The sequence below is a fragment of the Ursus arctos genome, unplaced genomic scaffold, assembly GCF_023065955.2.
Source record: "Ursus arctos isolate Adak ecotype North America unplaced genomic scaffold, UrsArc2.0 scaffold_13, whole genome shotgun sequence".
NCBI lineage: Eukaryota > Metazoa > Chordata > Mammalia > Carnivora > Ursidae > Ursus > Ursus arctos.
The window spans coordinates 1,995,029-2,011,298 of record NW_026622797.1 but is presented as its reverse complement, the minus strand read 5'-3'; the positions used below and the strand labels follow the sequence as shown (position 1 = coordinate 2,011,298).

Below are 16,270 nucleotides of genomic sequence, written 5' to 3'. Positions count from 1 at the left end.
CATTTAGTCCTCTCCCATTATCCATAAATAAAGGCCTAAAAAAACAAAGCAAAAACTGTGTTTGATTTCGGTGGCCAATCTTAGAGGAAAGGAGCTGAGGAAATGGAGTAGATGATGAATAGTAGCGTAGGAGTGGAAAGGAAAATAAACGTAAATCTGGGGAATCCAGCAGCAATCAGTGCACTTGGGTAGCAGTTTAGAGTCAAGATTTATCTTAGAACTCCAATATTATCTCTCAGGTAAGTCTATATGAAAATATCAGTCCTCTTCAGCGTAAACTTTTGATGATCTTTTTGCTTCCAGTCCATTCTGTGCTCAAATGTCCAAATAATTTTCCCCAAACTCCTGTACCTCCAGGGCTCCAATTGCCAAAATGTTGTTTTAGCAATTCCTGACCTCTCTTCCCTAGTATTTGGGAAGGTAGAGTTGTTGTTGTTGGGGGGGGGGGGGGTATCTGCATAAAGCTGAGGGCATGATGAATTTACTCTAGGAATTAGGTTGTAAGTATAAGAGAGCTGTTTTATTTCCAAGATTGAGGAGTAAGTCGTTGATACCAAAGCACGTTGTCAAACACTTGGGCTCTTAGACTAAACTTCAGCTCTTTAAAAACAGTGAGGCATGGGTATATACTGTGCTGTCAATTTCAATTGTTTAACTTTAAACATAGAGGTTAAATTTTAGAACTTTTTCATTGCTTTTTACTCTAAGAGGCTGAACTCTTGACTTCACCAAAACCTCTCCTGTCCAAGGCACCAGTGACCTTCACACTGCCAAGCCCAGTCACCATTTCATAACCCCTTGATCCTGATGCATCCTCCATGGAACTCTTCCTCCATGTGGCCTCCAGGACTGGTCTGCTTTCCTTTGCTGAGTGAAGGAGACCCCAGAATTTGACCCAAGTACTTCCTCTCTTCTCCACACTTACTTGCTGGGTGAAATTTTCCCTTCTCATGATTTTAAGAGCTGAATTGCCCGTGTTTATATTCCTAGGGTTAATCATTGCCCTGAGGTTAACGTGTCCAGAATGGAACTCTCATTTCCCACTGTCCCACTCACATCTGCTCCTAACAGTCTTCCCCATCTTTGTAAGCATTGGGCAAGTCACTTTTATTTGTTGCGTATGCCCACAACCTTGCAGTCATCCTTGATTCTTTTCTTTCTCTCAGCCTTTATACTGAATCTCTTCAGCAGATTCTGGCAGCTCTACCTTCAGAATATTTTCATCATCTAACTACTCGTTGATGCTTGGCCCAGCCCACGCTGTCCTCATCTCATCCAGACTCTTGCACTGACCTCTTGCCTGATCTTTTTCATTCTTTTTCCCCCTGTCATCTACCTTTGCTCTCTTATCTGTCTTCTACACAGAGATAATACTTCTAAACCTTAAGTTAAATCATGTCATTTTTCTGCTCAAACTCTTGAATGGCTTTTATGTGACTCAGAATGTACCGTGGCCTACAAAGCCCAGTATGATGCCATTTCCCCCCCCTTCTCATTCTGCCCTAGCCATAGTAGTCTTGTTGTTTGTCAGACATGCCACCTAGGCTGCTGTCTTGGGGGGGTCATTTGTATTTGTTTCCTCTGCTTAGAATGCTCTTTGCGTAGAGTTAGGGCTTTGTTCAAGTGTTCTCTCCCACTTATACCCCCAGTGACTTTTGGTCCCTCTGCTCTGTGTAATTCTTCTTGTGTGCCAGTCTGTCCGTAGTGTGTATCTCCTCCTGCTGGGTTATACCTTCCCAGAAATAGGGGCTGTTTTACTTTGTTCATCGCTATTTCCTCATTGCATAGAATTAGGAGGAGGAGGAGGAGGAGGATTTAACTGGAAATAAAAATGTTCCATCTCCTAGGCTTAGTTTCTTCTCTAAGTCTTCCTTGACTAAATTAAAGTTTTTATTTCTTTTTCAAACATTTACTGTAGGGGCGCCTGGGTGACTTGGTTGGTTTAGTGTCTGCCTTCAGCTCAGGTCGTGATCTCAGGGTCCTCCCTGCTCAGTGGGCACGCGTGCGTTCTCTTTGTCTCTCTCAAATAAATAAAAAAAATCTTTTAAAAAAACACATTCACTCTTAAGTTATTATTCCCATATTACTGAATGTTTACATTATTTATTTATTGAATGTGTAATTTTTACATTTTTAATACAATTCGAAAGCATTACTGTGAAGTGAGGTTTATCTTTGAAATACTTTGCATTCCAGCTTTGGAAGTTCTGAACTCTGGTGTTGGTTTTTGTTTTTTCCTCCCTTGTGGACCATTCTCTCCCCTTCCCTTCTGCCTTCCATTTCTTGAGAATTACTGCTAGGAAAACAACCCAAGAACCCTTGTCCTAACGGCTCTGACCTGTTCCAAGTAGACCCGTGGTTGTACGGCAGCCCGCCTCCTTGGCCACTTCTTTTATTGTGGGGACAGCTCCTTGGGAGACCTGAGCTTCTTCCTGGGCAGTGAGGTGTCTCAGTGCCCCCAGGACTTGATGGCATCTTACGCACCGAGCTGTGATGTAGGGGCTGCAACCAGTCTGTCACTTCATTCGTTCCCAGAGCAACCAGGGATGTCTGACTGTTTCTCTTTCAGTTTAACTGAGGCCCAGAAATTTTAAGGAACAAATAGTTACAGACCTAGCCTTTCCTGCTCGCTTTCTTTCCGCTTTTCCAGAGATAACTACTAACTGGAAGTTATGAATGATAGTTCACTTATTTTAACTGTTGTGTAGTAGTCCATTGTCCAGAATAGCCACGGTTAATGTATCTCAACCCCTACCTGGAAATGATCAGGTGGTTTATATTTTTCTATTGTTACAGATGTGGATTTAATGAGCACCCCTGTCGGTGTTTCCTTCTGTGCTAATGACAGTTTTTAGGATGGATACCTAGTAGTTTCTTGGTCATAGGCCATGCTGAGATTCTGGTTTACCAGGACTGGCAAATTGATCTTTGAGATGTTTATATCAGTTTGCATCCTACATTTCAGAATTTCCTACCTTTTCAGTGTATTCAGATTTTTTTTTTTAACAAGCTGAAATACTTATTGCTTATATATTACCCTGATTTCAGTGAATGGACATGTTTTCTTATGGTCATTCTGATTTTCTCTTTGAATTGCGTGTTTATGTATTTTGTATATATTTTTTCCCATGAGCTGTTTGTCTTTTTCACATTGACTCATAGATATTCCTTGTAAAATCTGAATCCTGATTTTTCATGTTACATATTTTAGAAATATGTTGATGTTTATGGTTTCTCATGTTTTACAGTGTCTTCTGTCACAGATTTTAAAGCTTTTGAAATGGAGTTGGGTTTGTTTTTTTTGTTTTTTTTAAGTTTTATACTTTTTCTTTTTCTTGTTTGATGCATGTATTCCATGTTTTATTCTGAAAGTTTTACGGTTTGGGTTTTTACGATTATATATGTAGTCCCTATGGAATCTCTACGATATGGTTGCCCACCTCCGCCTTCCCCCCGTGTAGTGGGTACAGCAGTGCTGGGCATTCTGGAGCCCATTCTGTACACCTGTTTTTCTTGCCTTCCTTCTTGGAGTTTTCTTTTTATAAACTGAGCAGTGTACTTAAGAGAAAGTTTATTTTGCATTATCTATCATATAATGTAACGGTTCCTGAATGTTTAGTCTACCATCTTGCTAGAACTGGGAGTTTTACAGTCTTATTTTATACAGCAGGGTATGTAAGAGGCAGTGTAAAATGTATGGCCTCCTGTTTCAAAATTGCGTCAGTAGAAATTCTGGCCCACCTGGTGTTAGCTGTGCCATCATGGTCAAGTGACTTGGTCTTTCGAAGACCTGGTTTCTCCTTTGCAAGACCAGAAAGTAATAGTACCCGCCTCATAGGGTTGCTGTTAGCACTGAAGGAGAGAATGCAAGAAGAGCCACGGTGGCTCCTTCAGTACTAATGAAATTTTTTAGGATGGATGCCTAGATGTGTTAGATGTTCTTATATTTGTATTGTATTATCATCATTGTTTGTGTTTTGTTTTTTCTTTCCCTTTCTTGTTTTGTTTGCTGTAGCAGAACATCTTCCTTGTTCATCTCAGGACAGAAATTTAGATCTGTCTGCTTGTCTTCACACAGTTGATGTTATTTCTGGGAGAGAGGAGGTTTCCAACAACGTGCTGAGGTTTGATAGTGTGCGTTTTAGGCTGACTCTGCATTCCATATCTTAAATTGAAAAAAAAGTTATTTGTCGCTGTTTGTTATTGTGTGTGCATGCATATCCAGACGCAGTAGTATTGTCTTCAAAAGTCTCCTTCAGTGAGATTTTGTGAGCAGTGTAATTTTATATGTAAAAACACAATCAGTGATATCCAGGTTTTCATTTCACAGAACCTAACACTTACCATATTTCTGTATCTTTTGTTTTTGAGTTCATGTCTATGACATTCCATTAATTACCTAAAGAATTTATTCCAGAATGTACTTTTTTAGTCTAGATATGTGTGTGTGCATTAGCGTCCTATGTTTAACAGTTTGGACGACTTTGGACTAGGAGGTGCAAGTATTCTAGTAAGAATATTTAGTAACATTAAGTGAGAATCTATTCAGTAATTGCTTCTCTTTATGATAATTTTCTTTTGCAGTTATCTATTAAGAAGACTTTTCAATTGAACTGTGAGCTGTTACCAATGTTTCTTTGCCCCTACATAGAGATTCTATGTTCCTTTTCTAAATTAGTGCTGTTAAAAATCCTCCTTAAAAACAGGCCTCCTTTTCAAAGTCCTTGTGTTGATTTATGCACCTTACCTTTTGTTTTTCTCTTGCCTGGTACTAAGTGACATTCCAGTCTGCTGGGGTCATTTGATAATGCGGAGTGAGACAGGAAGTAAAGTCAGGAGGTACTGCTTGGCACCAAATACGCAGCTTGAGATCATTCCTGATACCAAGGGAGAGAATGTCAGATATGTGCACCGGAACAATACTTGCACCGAACAGAGCGTTTGTTTAGTTTGTCAAATCCCAACTATAAGACAGTCATAGGTCTCCTCTGTCCAAAACTTTGTTTGTAATTTGTTCTTTTTACCTCTGTCCCAGGCCCCTCTCCAGTATCTTGTGTGAGGCATAGAGAACTCAAACAATAGTCTGTGTTTTAAAATTGTATTGCACCTGTGTTTTATGGTAGTACCAATGCAGTCCCATCGTAGAGATTTGAGGATATTTTTAATTCAGGTAAGTTGCGTGAAGTTTTTTTTTAATCGAAATAGGTTGAATAATATGAATTCAATTTTTAGTCTACAATACTACTGTAATAAAAAGATATAGATGGAAACATTTTGATTAAAGGAAGCTTCTTTGACTCAGTCACCAGAGTATTTACTTTGATGTGGAAGTTACTGTAAATTAACAGTAATTGATAGTGTACTTATTTGTGTATATAGTTTGTATGGTGCATTACCCTTGTTCAAATTTAGAAGGACCTTTTTATTTATTTTTTTTGTTTTGATTTTTTGAGAGAGAGAGAGAGAGAGCATGTAAGTGAGGGCATGTAAGAGGGAGAGAGAATCTCCAAGCAGATTCCTGCTGAGTGGGGAGCCAGATGTGGGGCTCCATCCCCCATGACCCTGAGATCATGACCTGAGCCAAAACCAGGAGTCAGACGCCTACCTGACTGAGCGACCCAGGCGCCCTGAAACTCCTTTTTAATATTTCACATACTTTAAAAAGAATCTTAGTACAGATTTAAGGAGCAGGTTATAAAAATATGTTTTCTAATTTTATGTTCTTGGCTTTTCTTTTTTGGTATTATGATATTGAGGCAGAGTTCAGGAATTTTGTGTATGTTGATTTGGTTATAGTCAGATCGTTGGAAATGATCTGAACTTTTGGATATTGAATTTCAAAAGCAATTATAAATGTTGTTAAGTGTCATTTTTTCTATAAAGCTTACTATTTTGCATTTTTCAGATACTTTTAATATAGGCTCAGTTGGTTTTGCTTTTGTATTTTGTTTTGCTAGAGATGGGATTATGTACCTTTCATACTGGTTCTCATGTAAGTATGAACCCTTGAGAATGTGCGCGCAGAAAGTGACATTTATCATCGAGTGCCTTATTCATAGCAGGTGCTTTTATATATAAATGATGTAGCAACCATAAAATCCTGTGAAATAGAGTAGCCTTTCCATTTTATAGACAGGGAACAAGAGAACTCAAGCATCTCGCCCAGAGCCACATGAGCATTCAGTGAAAATACCGGAGTTGGAGCTAATGTCTGGCCATTTCCAAGGCCCTGCCTCACTTTCTCTCTTTCCTCCACACACCTGTTGCTTGCTCAGTGCAAGCCATAGATGCTTGGCCTCTGATGTTAGTTCAGTATCTATTTACAGAATCCAATTCCTTGAATTTTTTCTAAGGCATCTGTATTTTTATGAAAATAGGTTTATTTCATATTTAATAATTACTTCATAATTATAATTTATTTTTATATTAAACACTTTTAATAAGGAAAGATTATAGATGAAACTCACTTATATCCTCCCCACGACTTAAAAATTTTCACAATTTCATTGTTGTTGTTTTTTAAATTTTATTTATTTATTTGAGAGAGAGAGAGAGACAGAGAAAGCACAGTCGGGGGGGAGCAGCAGAGGGAGAAGCAGACTCCCCGCCAAGCAGGGAGCCTGATGCAGGGCTCAATCCTAGGACCCTGGGATCATGACCTGAGCTAAAGGCAAATGCTTAACTGACTGAGCCACCCACACTCCCTCAAAATTTCATTGTTCTTAATTCATTAGTTTTTGTTTTAGCTGAGTATTTTAAAGCAAATCTTGAAAGCTGACATGTTCTTTTTCTACTTTCTTCTACTTCAGTGTGTATCTCAAAAAAATATAAGCATAATGTAGTAATCCTGCCCAAAAAGTTAACCCTATTTCCTTACTGTTCTCTAATATCTAACCCACTTTCAGATTTCCTCGTCTCTCTGAAAAACGATTTTTATGGTTAATTTATCTGAATCAGGATCCAAACAAGGTCCACACATTCTATTTAGTTACCTTATGTCTCTTTTTAATCTAGAGCATTCTCACCCCTCTCCAACCGGACTTTTATTTCATGTCATTGACATGTTGGAAAGAACTGGCTAAATTTTCCTGTAGAATATCCCCATTCTGGACTTACCTTTTTTGTTTCCAGGGATGGTGGTGTTTGACTTGTTTCCATAGCTTTAAAGCCTGCGTTGGCTTCAGATCCAACTATTTGATAAGAATGTGTGGTCAAGTCGTGTTGTTTGCCGTCTGTGGCCTCACTGGCTGCACAGCAGGAGGGGGCCTGTGTACCCGGAACCTCCAGGGCAGATTTTAGTATTATAGACCTGGGCCTGATCGAGTAGGGCTTACAGAATTGTGGTTTTCTAATTCTGTCATTTCTGTCACATCGAGTGGCTAGAATTTTTCTTTAAAAAATAGAAACAAATTTTCTGCATCTACGTTAAGAAAAGCAGAGTTTCTGAGTTCTTTTACTTTAATTGCTTATTTTCAGATCAAGGAGTTGGTGCCCTAGTTACCTGTAGTGGTGACAGTGATTATGATTTTGTTTTTGGCTTGCTTGGTTTTCTTTACTATCATTATGAATGTGAGGATTTTTTTTTCATTTTTTAAAAATAAGCTTTTTAGTTAAATTCCAGTATAGTTAACATACATCGTTACATTAGCTGCAGGTATACAATATAGTGATTCAGCAGTTCTATACATTACACAGTGTTTATCATGGTAAGTATATGTATTTTTAAAGATTTTATTATTTTTTTAAGTAATCTCTACATCCAATGTGGGGCTCAAACTCAACAACCTGGAGACGAAGAGGCATGTGTTCCCCCGACTGAGCCAGCCGGGCACCCCTTCATAAGTGTCCTCTTTAATCCCCTTCACCTTCTCCCCCCATGCCCTCACCCACCTCCCCTCTGGTAATCATCAGTTTGTTCTCTAGAGTTAGAGTCTGATTTTTGGTTTCTCTCTCTCTCCTGCCCTCTCCCTTTGCTTGTTTGTTTTGTTTCTTAAATTCTACATACGAGTGAAAGCATATGGTACTTGTCTTTCTCTGACTTATTTCACTTAGCATTATACTCTCTAGATCCATCCACGTCGTTGCAAATGGCAAGAATTCATTCTTTTATATGGCTGAGTGATAGTCCATTGTGCCTGCATACACCACCTCGTCTTCATCCATTCATCAGTATGGACATCTGGGCTGTTTCCACAGTTCGGCTACTGTTGATAATGCTGCTATATACATCGGGGTGCGTGTGAGAACTTTTATGTGTTCTGTGTTTCAGTCAGTTGTAGTCATTATTCTTTCTGGCTTTCAGTTTTCCCCACATTTTGGCCAGGTGCACCTTTTGGTTGGCTAGTTTTGAGAACTTCCTTTTTTTCTCGCATAACAAAATGTACCAAACTCATCTTGTCCATTTTCTGACTTACACATGGATTCAGCCATTTCTCCAAGGAGCCCTGACTCCTTCTAGTGGAGAGTGATAGGGATCATAGTCTGGGTGCTACACATGCTTATTTTTTTGGAATTTGTCATTCGCTTCAAGGCCTTTGCATGGAAAGAACTAGGAGATATTTATTTTTTGTGGGGAAAAAAAATCCAAGAATTTCTTCTGTTGTTACCAATTCAGATTTGGCCTTATAGGGTTTTTATTTAATTTCTTTGCTTTTTTAAAAATTTTAATCTCCTTTCTCTTAAATTGAAAATCTTGTTTTATAACTAAATTAACACAATTACATGTTTGCTTTATTCTATCATATAGTTCCTGTATTATACATAATAATGCCAATATTACTACTAACAATAGGACTTCTGAATGAAGATTAATATTTCTTTGCAAGATATTTGTCCTTAGAAGAGTAGAGTCTTACCAGGGATGTAAAGTCAAAATACTATTTTCTAATATCACTTGAAATAAATATGTTTTTCTGTATGGTAATGTAACCAACCCGATACCTTGTTAGACATTAATTTCAGTTTGTTTTAAATTTTTAGTGATTATTTTGTGTTAAAATTTAATTTTTATTATTTAAAATAATCATATGGTTCCAAAGTTGAAACTGTGTAACCAGTTGCAGTTAAAAAGACTTTGTCCATCTTCATTACGTTTTGGTTGATCCACTGGAGGAAGGTTTCCTCTTGCAGATGTGATGAAGTACATTTGTGTGTGTGTGTTTCCTACCCTTTCGTGTAAAAGATGCCTGCTGTGCATACTGTCCTGCTCTTTGCTTTTTGCAGCTGTGTATCGCGTGCACTGAGCTGCGTCACAGCAGAAAGAGCTTTTCCTCATTCTTGCCAGTGGCAGCGTTTTACTCGTTATCTGAAAGTCCCAGAGTTCACTCTGCCTGTGCCCTTTGCTGGGTCGTTTCCACACTTGTGCCCGTTACAGCCCGGCCCGTAGTGAGGTGCTTTGCACGGAGTGCTTCACATCTGTACTAGCGCATCTAGGGGTAGAGCCACGTAGGTGGATTGCCCGGTCAGAATGTGCATGTATATCTAGTGTTGCCAAATATTGCCAAATTCTGCTCCCTGAATATGTACCCTTTTTTTTGCCACTGCCCAAAATAGAGTATGTTGTCAGAATTTCAGGTTTTTACCGGTTTGATTGTTGAGAAATGGCATTTTACCATTACCTTTATTTGAAGTCATTTTATCATGGGTGAGATTGTTCATCCTTTTTTTATGTTTGAGTCATATTTGCCTCTTTTCTGAGCTGTCTGTTGAGTTTCTGAATTTTTTTGGCTCATTTTTTCAAGTGTGTTATTGGTATGTTCTCAAATTTTAGGAACTCTATTTTTTATATATTTATTGGCGGCGGGGAGGCAAGGAACGGTTTATCCTCCCAGCCAAGCAAAGGACGAGGCCCACAGCCGTGGTGGCAGCAGAGACAGCCTCTCCGGCCACAGAGCATCAGTGGCAGCATTAGCGGCCGCCCACGTGACGGCGTGGAGCCGGGAGTGTTAGGCTGACCGACTCCTGTTCCCCTGTGGGTGGTGCTTAATGAGGGCTGGGGTGGGGGCTTGAATGTGAGGTAAGGGGCATCTGGAGTGGCTCAGCGGGCTGTGAAGATATGGCCGGAAATGTCATCGAGGAGCCATTCAGTGCCAGGTAGGAGGATCTCCCCGGTGCACCTGTGGTGTCTGTGGATGGAGCCCAGCTCCAGGCCTGGTGGATGGCCTTAGAGAACAGCGCTCCCGGCGGGTCCTGCTTGTTGGCAGAATGAGGCAGGGTGCTCCAGCCAGGCGCTCCTTCACCACGGGCTCTGGAGCTCCTGCCGGCGATCTGGCTGCGCTGGCGATCGGTGCTGTCCACCACCCAGAGGAGGCCATCCGTGCTCTTGGGCCAGTTCCGCCAGTAGGACCGCAGGGACTGCTGGGCGCTCATGTCCCGGGGTTCAGCCTCAATCCTCCGTGCTCCAGGTTCTCAGTGTTGAAGCCCAGCATCGGGGAGGTGGTGCTGATGTCGTCCCCATGGAACTTCATGAGGGGATAGTTGTTTTGCCAGCGTTGTCCGGGCTGAGCATGAACACTCGCAGCTCCCACTCTTTCTGATTCACCTTCAGAGCGGTCAGAGGCCCCATGGTCCCGGTAGCCCCCACAGGAACTCCTTCTGTATTAGAAGATTATATTTTTCTGCCATGTTAGTTGGAAATGTTTTTTCCCTAGCGTGTCACTGTCTTGAGACTTTACCTATTGTGTGCTTTTTTTTCCCTCCAAATGAAAATTTGTTAACGTTTCTTTAGTTGCTATTGCTATATGTTATGTATTTATATTTTAGTATATAATTTTTAAAATATAGATTTCCATGAAGATGTCTGTTGCACAATAAAAACTTTAAAACCAGTGTGTGACCTGAACATGTGGACACTGTAGAAAGGTGAACTTAACTGTTCATAGAAATGTCTGTGGCCAGACTGCGAGGGAAACTGTCTTGGGGTTAGGGAAGCTGTGTAATCCCATTCCTAGGAACCATTATGGCTCAGGAGAGGGAATGATGGCATTTGGTGTGTGCACATGTGTGAGAGACCGAAGGGTTACCAGGTTTGTAGATAAGGAGATGCATCAGCCCTAATGTATCTGGACTTTATCAAGGAATTTGGCAATGTCTTCCATCATATTCTTGTGTTGATGACCTACCTGGGTCTAAGTACAGTTAGATGAATGAGGATCCAGTTGTATTCTAAGGCTGTTTAACAGCGCCAAGCTGGAGAAGTGCTATTAGTTGGCAACTAGCATGCAAATGACTCAGTTTAAATTTTACTGGAACCTCTTGAGAATCAGCAGTATTAGGTGGTAACCAAAAAGCTGATGTAATCTTAAATTGCATTAATTACAGGTATCGTGTTACAAATAGCAATGTATTAGAGTTGATCAGAACTACACATTTGGAGTTCTGTGATCGGTTCTGGAAGTGGTATCAGGCTGGGTGGATAGAACACAAATGTGTTCAAGAGAGAAGTGAACAAAATAGTAAGTGGATTTGGAATGTTGTCACTGGAAAGGGAACAGTTGAAGGAACTAGAAGTGGAATGCTGTTCTGGAGAGGAACTAGACTTGTTCTAGATCCGCAGTTCTCCACAGGGACGGCTTTGTCCCCTGGAGGATGTATGCAAATGTCTGGAGACATTTTTGGTTTCCACACCCGGCTGGGTGCTACTGGCATCCAGGTTATAGAGGCCAGGGGTGTTCTTGGCATCCCACAGTGCATAGCACACCTCCCACAATGAGACTTATCCAGTCCCAAATGTCACGGTGCTGAGTTCAAAAAACCCTTTCTCAGACTAAACTGGTTTAACTGTCACCCGTGGTAAGAAAAAGAATTGCATTTCACTTTGTAGGCCCAGGGCATGCACAGGGATAACTGGAATTAAAATTTTATGAGCCAGTACTTGCCCCGTTTCCTTAACCCAGAGTGCATTGTATCCAGTAGAAATCTATTCTACTGTATACCATTTCATTAATAAATGGGGAAAAATGATCATTCATAAACCACAGTTTGAATATAGGCCTAAATAATACCAAAGGGTAAAATTAAGCCCAACTAGTAAAGCTCTAGGAGATGCATTTGCTTTTGTATAAAACCATACGTTCTTGCTGTCGAGCTGTACAGCGAGTTTGCCATCCCTGGAGTTGTGACAGGGGTTATTAACTTGAGGTCTGTGAACAGACATCACAGGGTCTTTGAACATGGATGAGAAGGTAATTACATCTTTACTTTTAGTAAATAAATTTTTATTAACCTCTGAGATATATCATTTTCTTCACTTATAAGATTATACTTATACTGACTTCAGAATCAGAGTTGTATGAATCAACCCTAAGGCTTCCTCAGTATGTTAATAAAGATGCACTTATATTTACTATATTGTGGTTTTTAAAATAGATTTTATTTATTTATTTGACAGAGAGTGTACAAGCAGGGGGAGCAGCAGGCAGAGGGAGAGGGAGAAACAGGCTCCCTGCTCCTGGGACCCTGAGATCATGACCTGATCCGAAGGCAGATGCTTAACTGACTGAACCACCTAGCGCCCCAAAAATTATTTTAATAACTGTGTTTTACTGTAATTGTTTCCTTTGTAATCTTTTGTATTTTATTTAATGCATTTAAAATATTTATTCTGAGAACAGATTGTTGGGCTTTGCTAGACTTCCAAAGGATCTGTGGCAAAATTGATTATAACCTGGGCACTAGATATGTGTCTTTTAGGGTTGTTTTTGTATATCTGTTATGCAAATGTATTTAAAGATTACACTGGAAATATAGACATAATCTTTGATCATGAATGTGGTAATTGCTCTTTTGTCATGTGGGTTTAATGTATTCTTTAATTAATCATCTATCAGTCCCCAATATAGTGTGGCAGCTATTCAAATAGGGATTTAAAAATTCTCAGAGTACCACGGGGAAGACTTTCACTTTTTGATCCCCCCCTTCTCCCCCCCCCCCCATGCTGACTTAGGAATTGGGTAGATTTCTGATTCCATTAGAGTCTAGCAGCAGAACAGATTTAACTTGCCGTGAAAGTTGAGAGTCCGGGCTCACAAATGTTTAGCCATCGTGAGCAGACAGTTGTTAAGTAGTCACTGTTGGCAGTATCACTGAGGCATTTCAAAAAAATATGTCGGCTTATTGGTTTTCACAGCAGGCTGTGTTTTCTGGCAGATAACTGTTTTATGTATAATGTTTAAAGGTGTTTGTGGACTGGATGGGTTTTTGTTAAGAGTTTGTAAAACGGGAGATGTGTTTGTGTTCTCTTTGGGGGGGAGTGTGTTTTAGTTCAGAAAACTTGCTTTTCACCTGGAAGATGACTTTTCCCCTATTTCAGTAAACTTGGTCTTTCTCAACTTTGGTGAACTAGCATCAGGACGTTAGAAGTAAAGTAGTTGGCTCACATGGAACAGGCGTACACTGTGATGTGTTAGAAATTACACCTTTATTTTCAGACAAAAAAAATGTTGGATTGAATCATTTTATTATAAAAACCAAATACATATATATGTAGGTAGAAAGTCCTTTCCTGGATGCTGGTTGCTGGGTCAGAGGGGAGTTGCTCTCACGTGATTGTATGCCCGGTTCCATTCCTACCCACAGAGTAACCATGCCCTGTGGAAGCCCTTTCTCACGGAAGAGGAAACAGATTCTGGAATGTTGAGCTACCTCATTGTAGAGCTGGGATTGGAAGTGAAGAGAGGAAGCCCTACTTTTTTTTTTTTTTTTAAAGATTTTATTTATTTGCTTGAGAGAGAGCGAGAAGCAGATGCCCCATGGAGCCGGGAGCCCAAGGCAGGGCTCAGTCCCAGGACCCTGAGATCATGACCTGAACCAAAGGCAGACACTTAACCGACTGAACCACCCAGGCGCCCCAAGAGGAAACTCTTAATCTGTACTCCGTAGTTATCTGAAAGGTAGTTCAATATAAAACAAACCTATTTACTTAGTTTTTACAGAAACCTCTTGAAGTACCGTTTACAAGGTACTATAATTAGTGCTATTAGAAACAAAACAGGGCACCTAGCTGGCTCAGTGGGTACAGCATGATCTCGGGGTTGTAAGTTAGAGCCCCACATTGGGTGTAGAGATTACTTAAAATCTTTGAAAACAAACAAATAAGCAAAAAAGAAAAAAAAGAGAGAGACAAACAGACTGTTAATAACAGAGAACAAACTGGTGGTTGCAGGGGGAGGGGTTGGGTGGGTGAACTAGGTGAAGGGGATTAAGAGGACACTTGTGGTAATGAGCACTGAGAATCTATAGAACCGTTGAACTGTTATACACCTCAAACTGATATAGCACTGTATGTTAATTATACTTGATAATAAATACATAAATAATGTTTTTAAAAAGAAAACAGGGTTTCTTAGGAGCTCCCTACCCATAGGAATGGGGAGTATGTGAGAAGGGTAGGGAAAAGGCCCCATTGGGAATGAATGCCATGGGAGGAGTAAGCATGAGCCTGGTGAGGACATCTTACAGTTATTACTTATTTTAAGCTTTCCTGAAATGCATATAATTTTAAAGAGTATGCTTGAAGTACTAGTGTTTAATAAACAGTGTTTATACAAGTAAGATCCCAAAAACCCATATTCAAGTATTTTGTCCGTCTTCCACCTAAATTATTAACACACAAATGGCTGTTGTCCAGTTGATTGATTTATGTACTAATAATAGTGTGTGTGTGTGTGTGTGTGTGTGTGTGTGTGTGTGTGTGTGTGTTTTGGGGCACAGCTGTATTTTTTCTTAACATTTTGCACCTATTTTTGGAGGCCCCAGCATTAAAAATGAATTATGTGTGTGTAATAAAGTGGTGTGTTCTGTCCACTGCCCTGTTTTCCATGGAGAGTTGGATGATTACCTGTTACAGTTAGCATTGCTTTGCTGCAGGCGAGGAAATGGCTTCACAGAAATGCTGGACACCGTGAGAAAATGGATTAGCATGGTGGACCAATTTAGCTTTAAAACAAATGGTTCTGAGTAGCTCGAGCAAAAGGAGGTTTGAGGTCGCCCTGGTGAGTTTTGCTGGTTTGGAGAAGGCCACTTGATTATCAGTTTCATTAGTTAATAAGACTGATAAAATATTTAAAAGCAAATCTCCACCTTTAATCCTTTGTTTTTTGCATTGGCTCTCTAGTAGTTTATAGTATAGCCTTCTGTGGTTGGGTTTTTGTTTTGTTTTGTTTTTGTTTTTGGTCTGTTCTTTCTAATAAATATTAAAATGATTTTGTTCTACGTTGTCATTAAATCCACCCCAAGTAGTGTTCCATTTCTGTTGTAATAATCTTTGTGATAGGGGTGCCTGGGTGGCACAGCGGTTAAGCGTCTGCCTTCGGCTCAGGGCGTGATCCCGGCGTTACAGGATCGAGCCCCACATCAGGCTCCTCCGCTATGAGCCTGCTTCTTCCTCTCCCACTCCCCCTGCTTGTGTTCCCTCTCTCGCTGGCTGTCTCTATCTCTGTCAAATAAATAAATAAAATCTTTAAAAATAATAATAATAATAATAATCTTTGTGATAATATTTCTCAGGGAGAAGTTTATACAAAGGTAAATATACACTTTCAGGAAAGAAAGACACTTGGTTTGTGGTCAGGAAGAAGAACCCTGAAGGAAAGGAAACAGGTGATGCATTGCGTCTTCTGCTTCTCACTTCCGCCATTGCCCTTGACATATGGTGCCCGGACTGTGGTGATTATAGTGCTAACCCCAGTCACCGGCCTGCCTGCTCCAAACACAAGTCTCTTCCTGAAAATATGCTGCTAGCAAGTAGGCACTTCGCATAGGTATCGGATGACCTACAACAGTGTTTTTGAATTTTAAATATTATCATCTCTTGGGTAATTTGTGTAAGGACTTCGTTAAGGAGATATTTGTCTTTGTAAAATTATAACCGTATTGGCTGCAACGTTATCAGATTATTAGCCCTGTTACTGACACTTCATGGCTGCTAATTACGGATTTGAAGTTTTGTTCCAGAGTCCGTATCAGTTCAGAACAGACAGATCACAGCTGGAAGAATTGGATATTGTTATTGGCAGTTTTGACTCAAATTTGTTGTTATTTTTATGTGCGAAGCAATGTATTAGAGACTGAGGGACGGCCTAGAACAATGAATCAGGGGCTCCCTCAGGAAAGCTGCCGTCTAGTGGGAGCACTGATTGCTAGTTCTTTATATAGTCCACTCCTCAAAACAAGCTTATTTTCATTTTATAATTAAGGAAATTGGAGCTCACATGCATATCAGAGAGCTCACTCAAAGATACAGCTATTAAGTTGAAATGCCAACTTATTCCTA

At 40.1% G+C, this 16,270-nt stretch overlaps 1 protein-coding gene and 1 pseudogene across 24 annotated transcripts in view; one reads left to right on the top strand and one right to left on the bottom strand.

The window, feature by feature from the left end:
• The window catches only part of AFDN (afadin, adherens junction formation factor), a 137,824-nt gene that overhangs the window by 18,158 nt on the left and 103,396 nt on the right, over positions 1–16,270 (top strand). For 2 of the 24 annotated variants that reach the window (XM_057310885.1, XM_057310890.1), the window contains exon 1: positions 3,374–4,134. The exons of 9 other annotated variants lie outside the window; for them this stretch is intronic. In XM_057310885.1, the coding sequence (XP_057166868.1) occupies positions 3,919–4,134 (216 nt within the window). In that variant the 5' untranslated portion in view covers positions 3,374–3,918. Of the gene's footprint in view, positions 1–3,373; positions 4,135–16,270 lie in introns of those variants that run through there. 13 more of the 24 variants (XM_048226138.2, XM_048226137.2, XM_048226145.2 and 10 more) reach the window with 10 other exon arrangements.
• Positions 10,037–14,105, bottom strand: LOC125283628 (ADP-ribosylation factor-like protein 2; annotated as a pseudogene).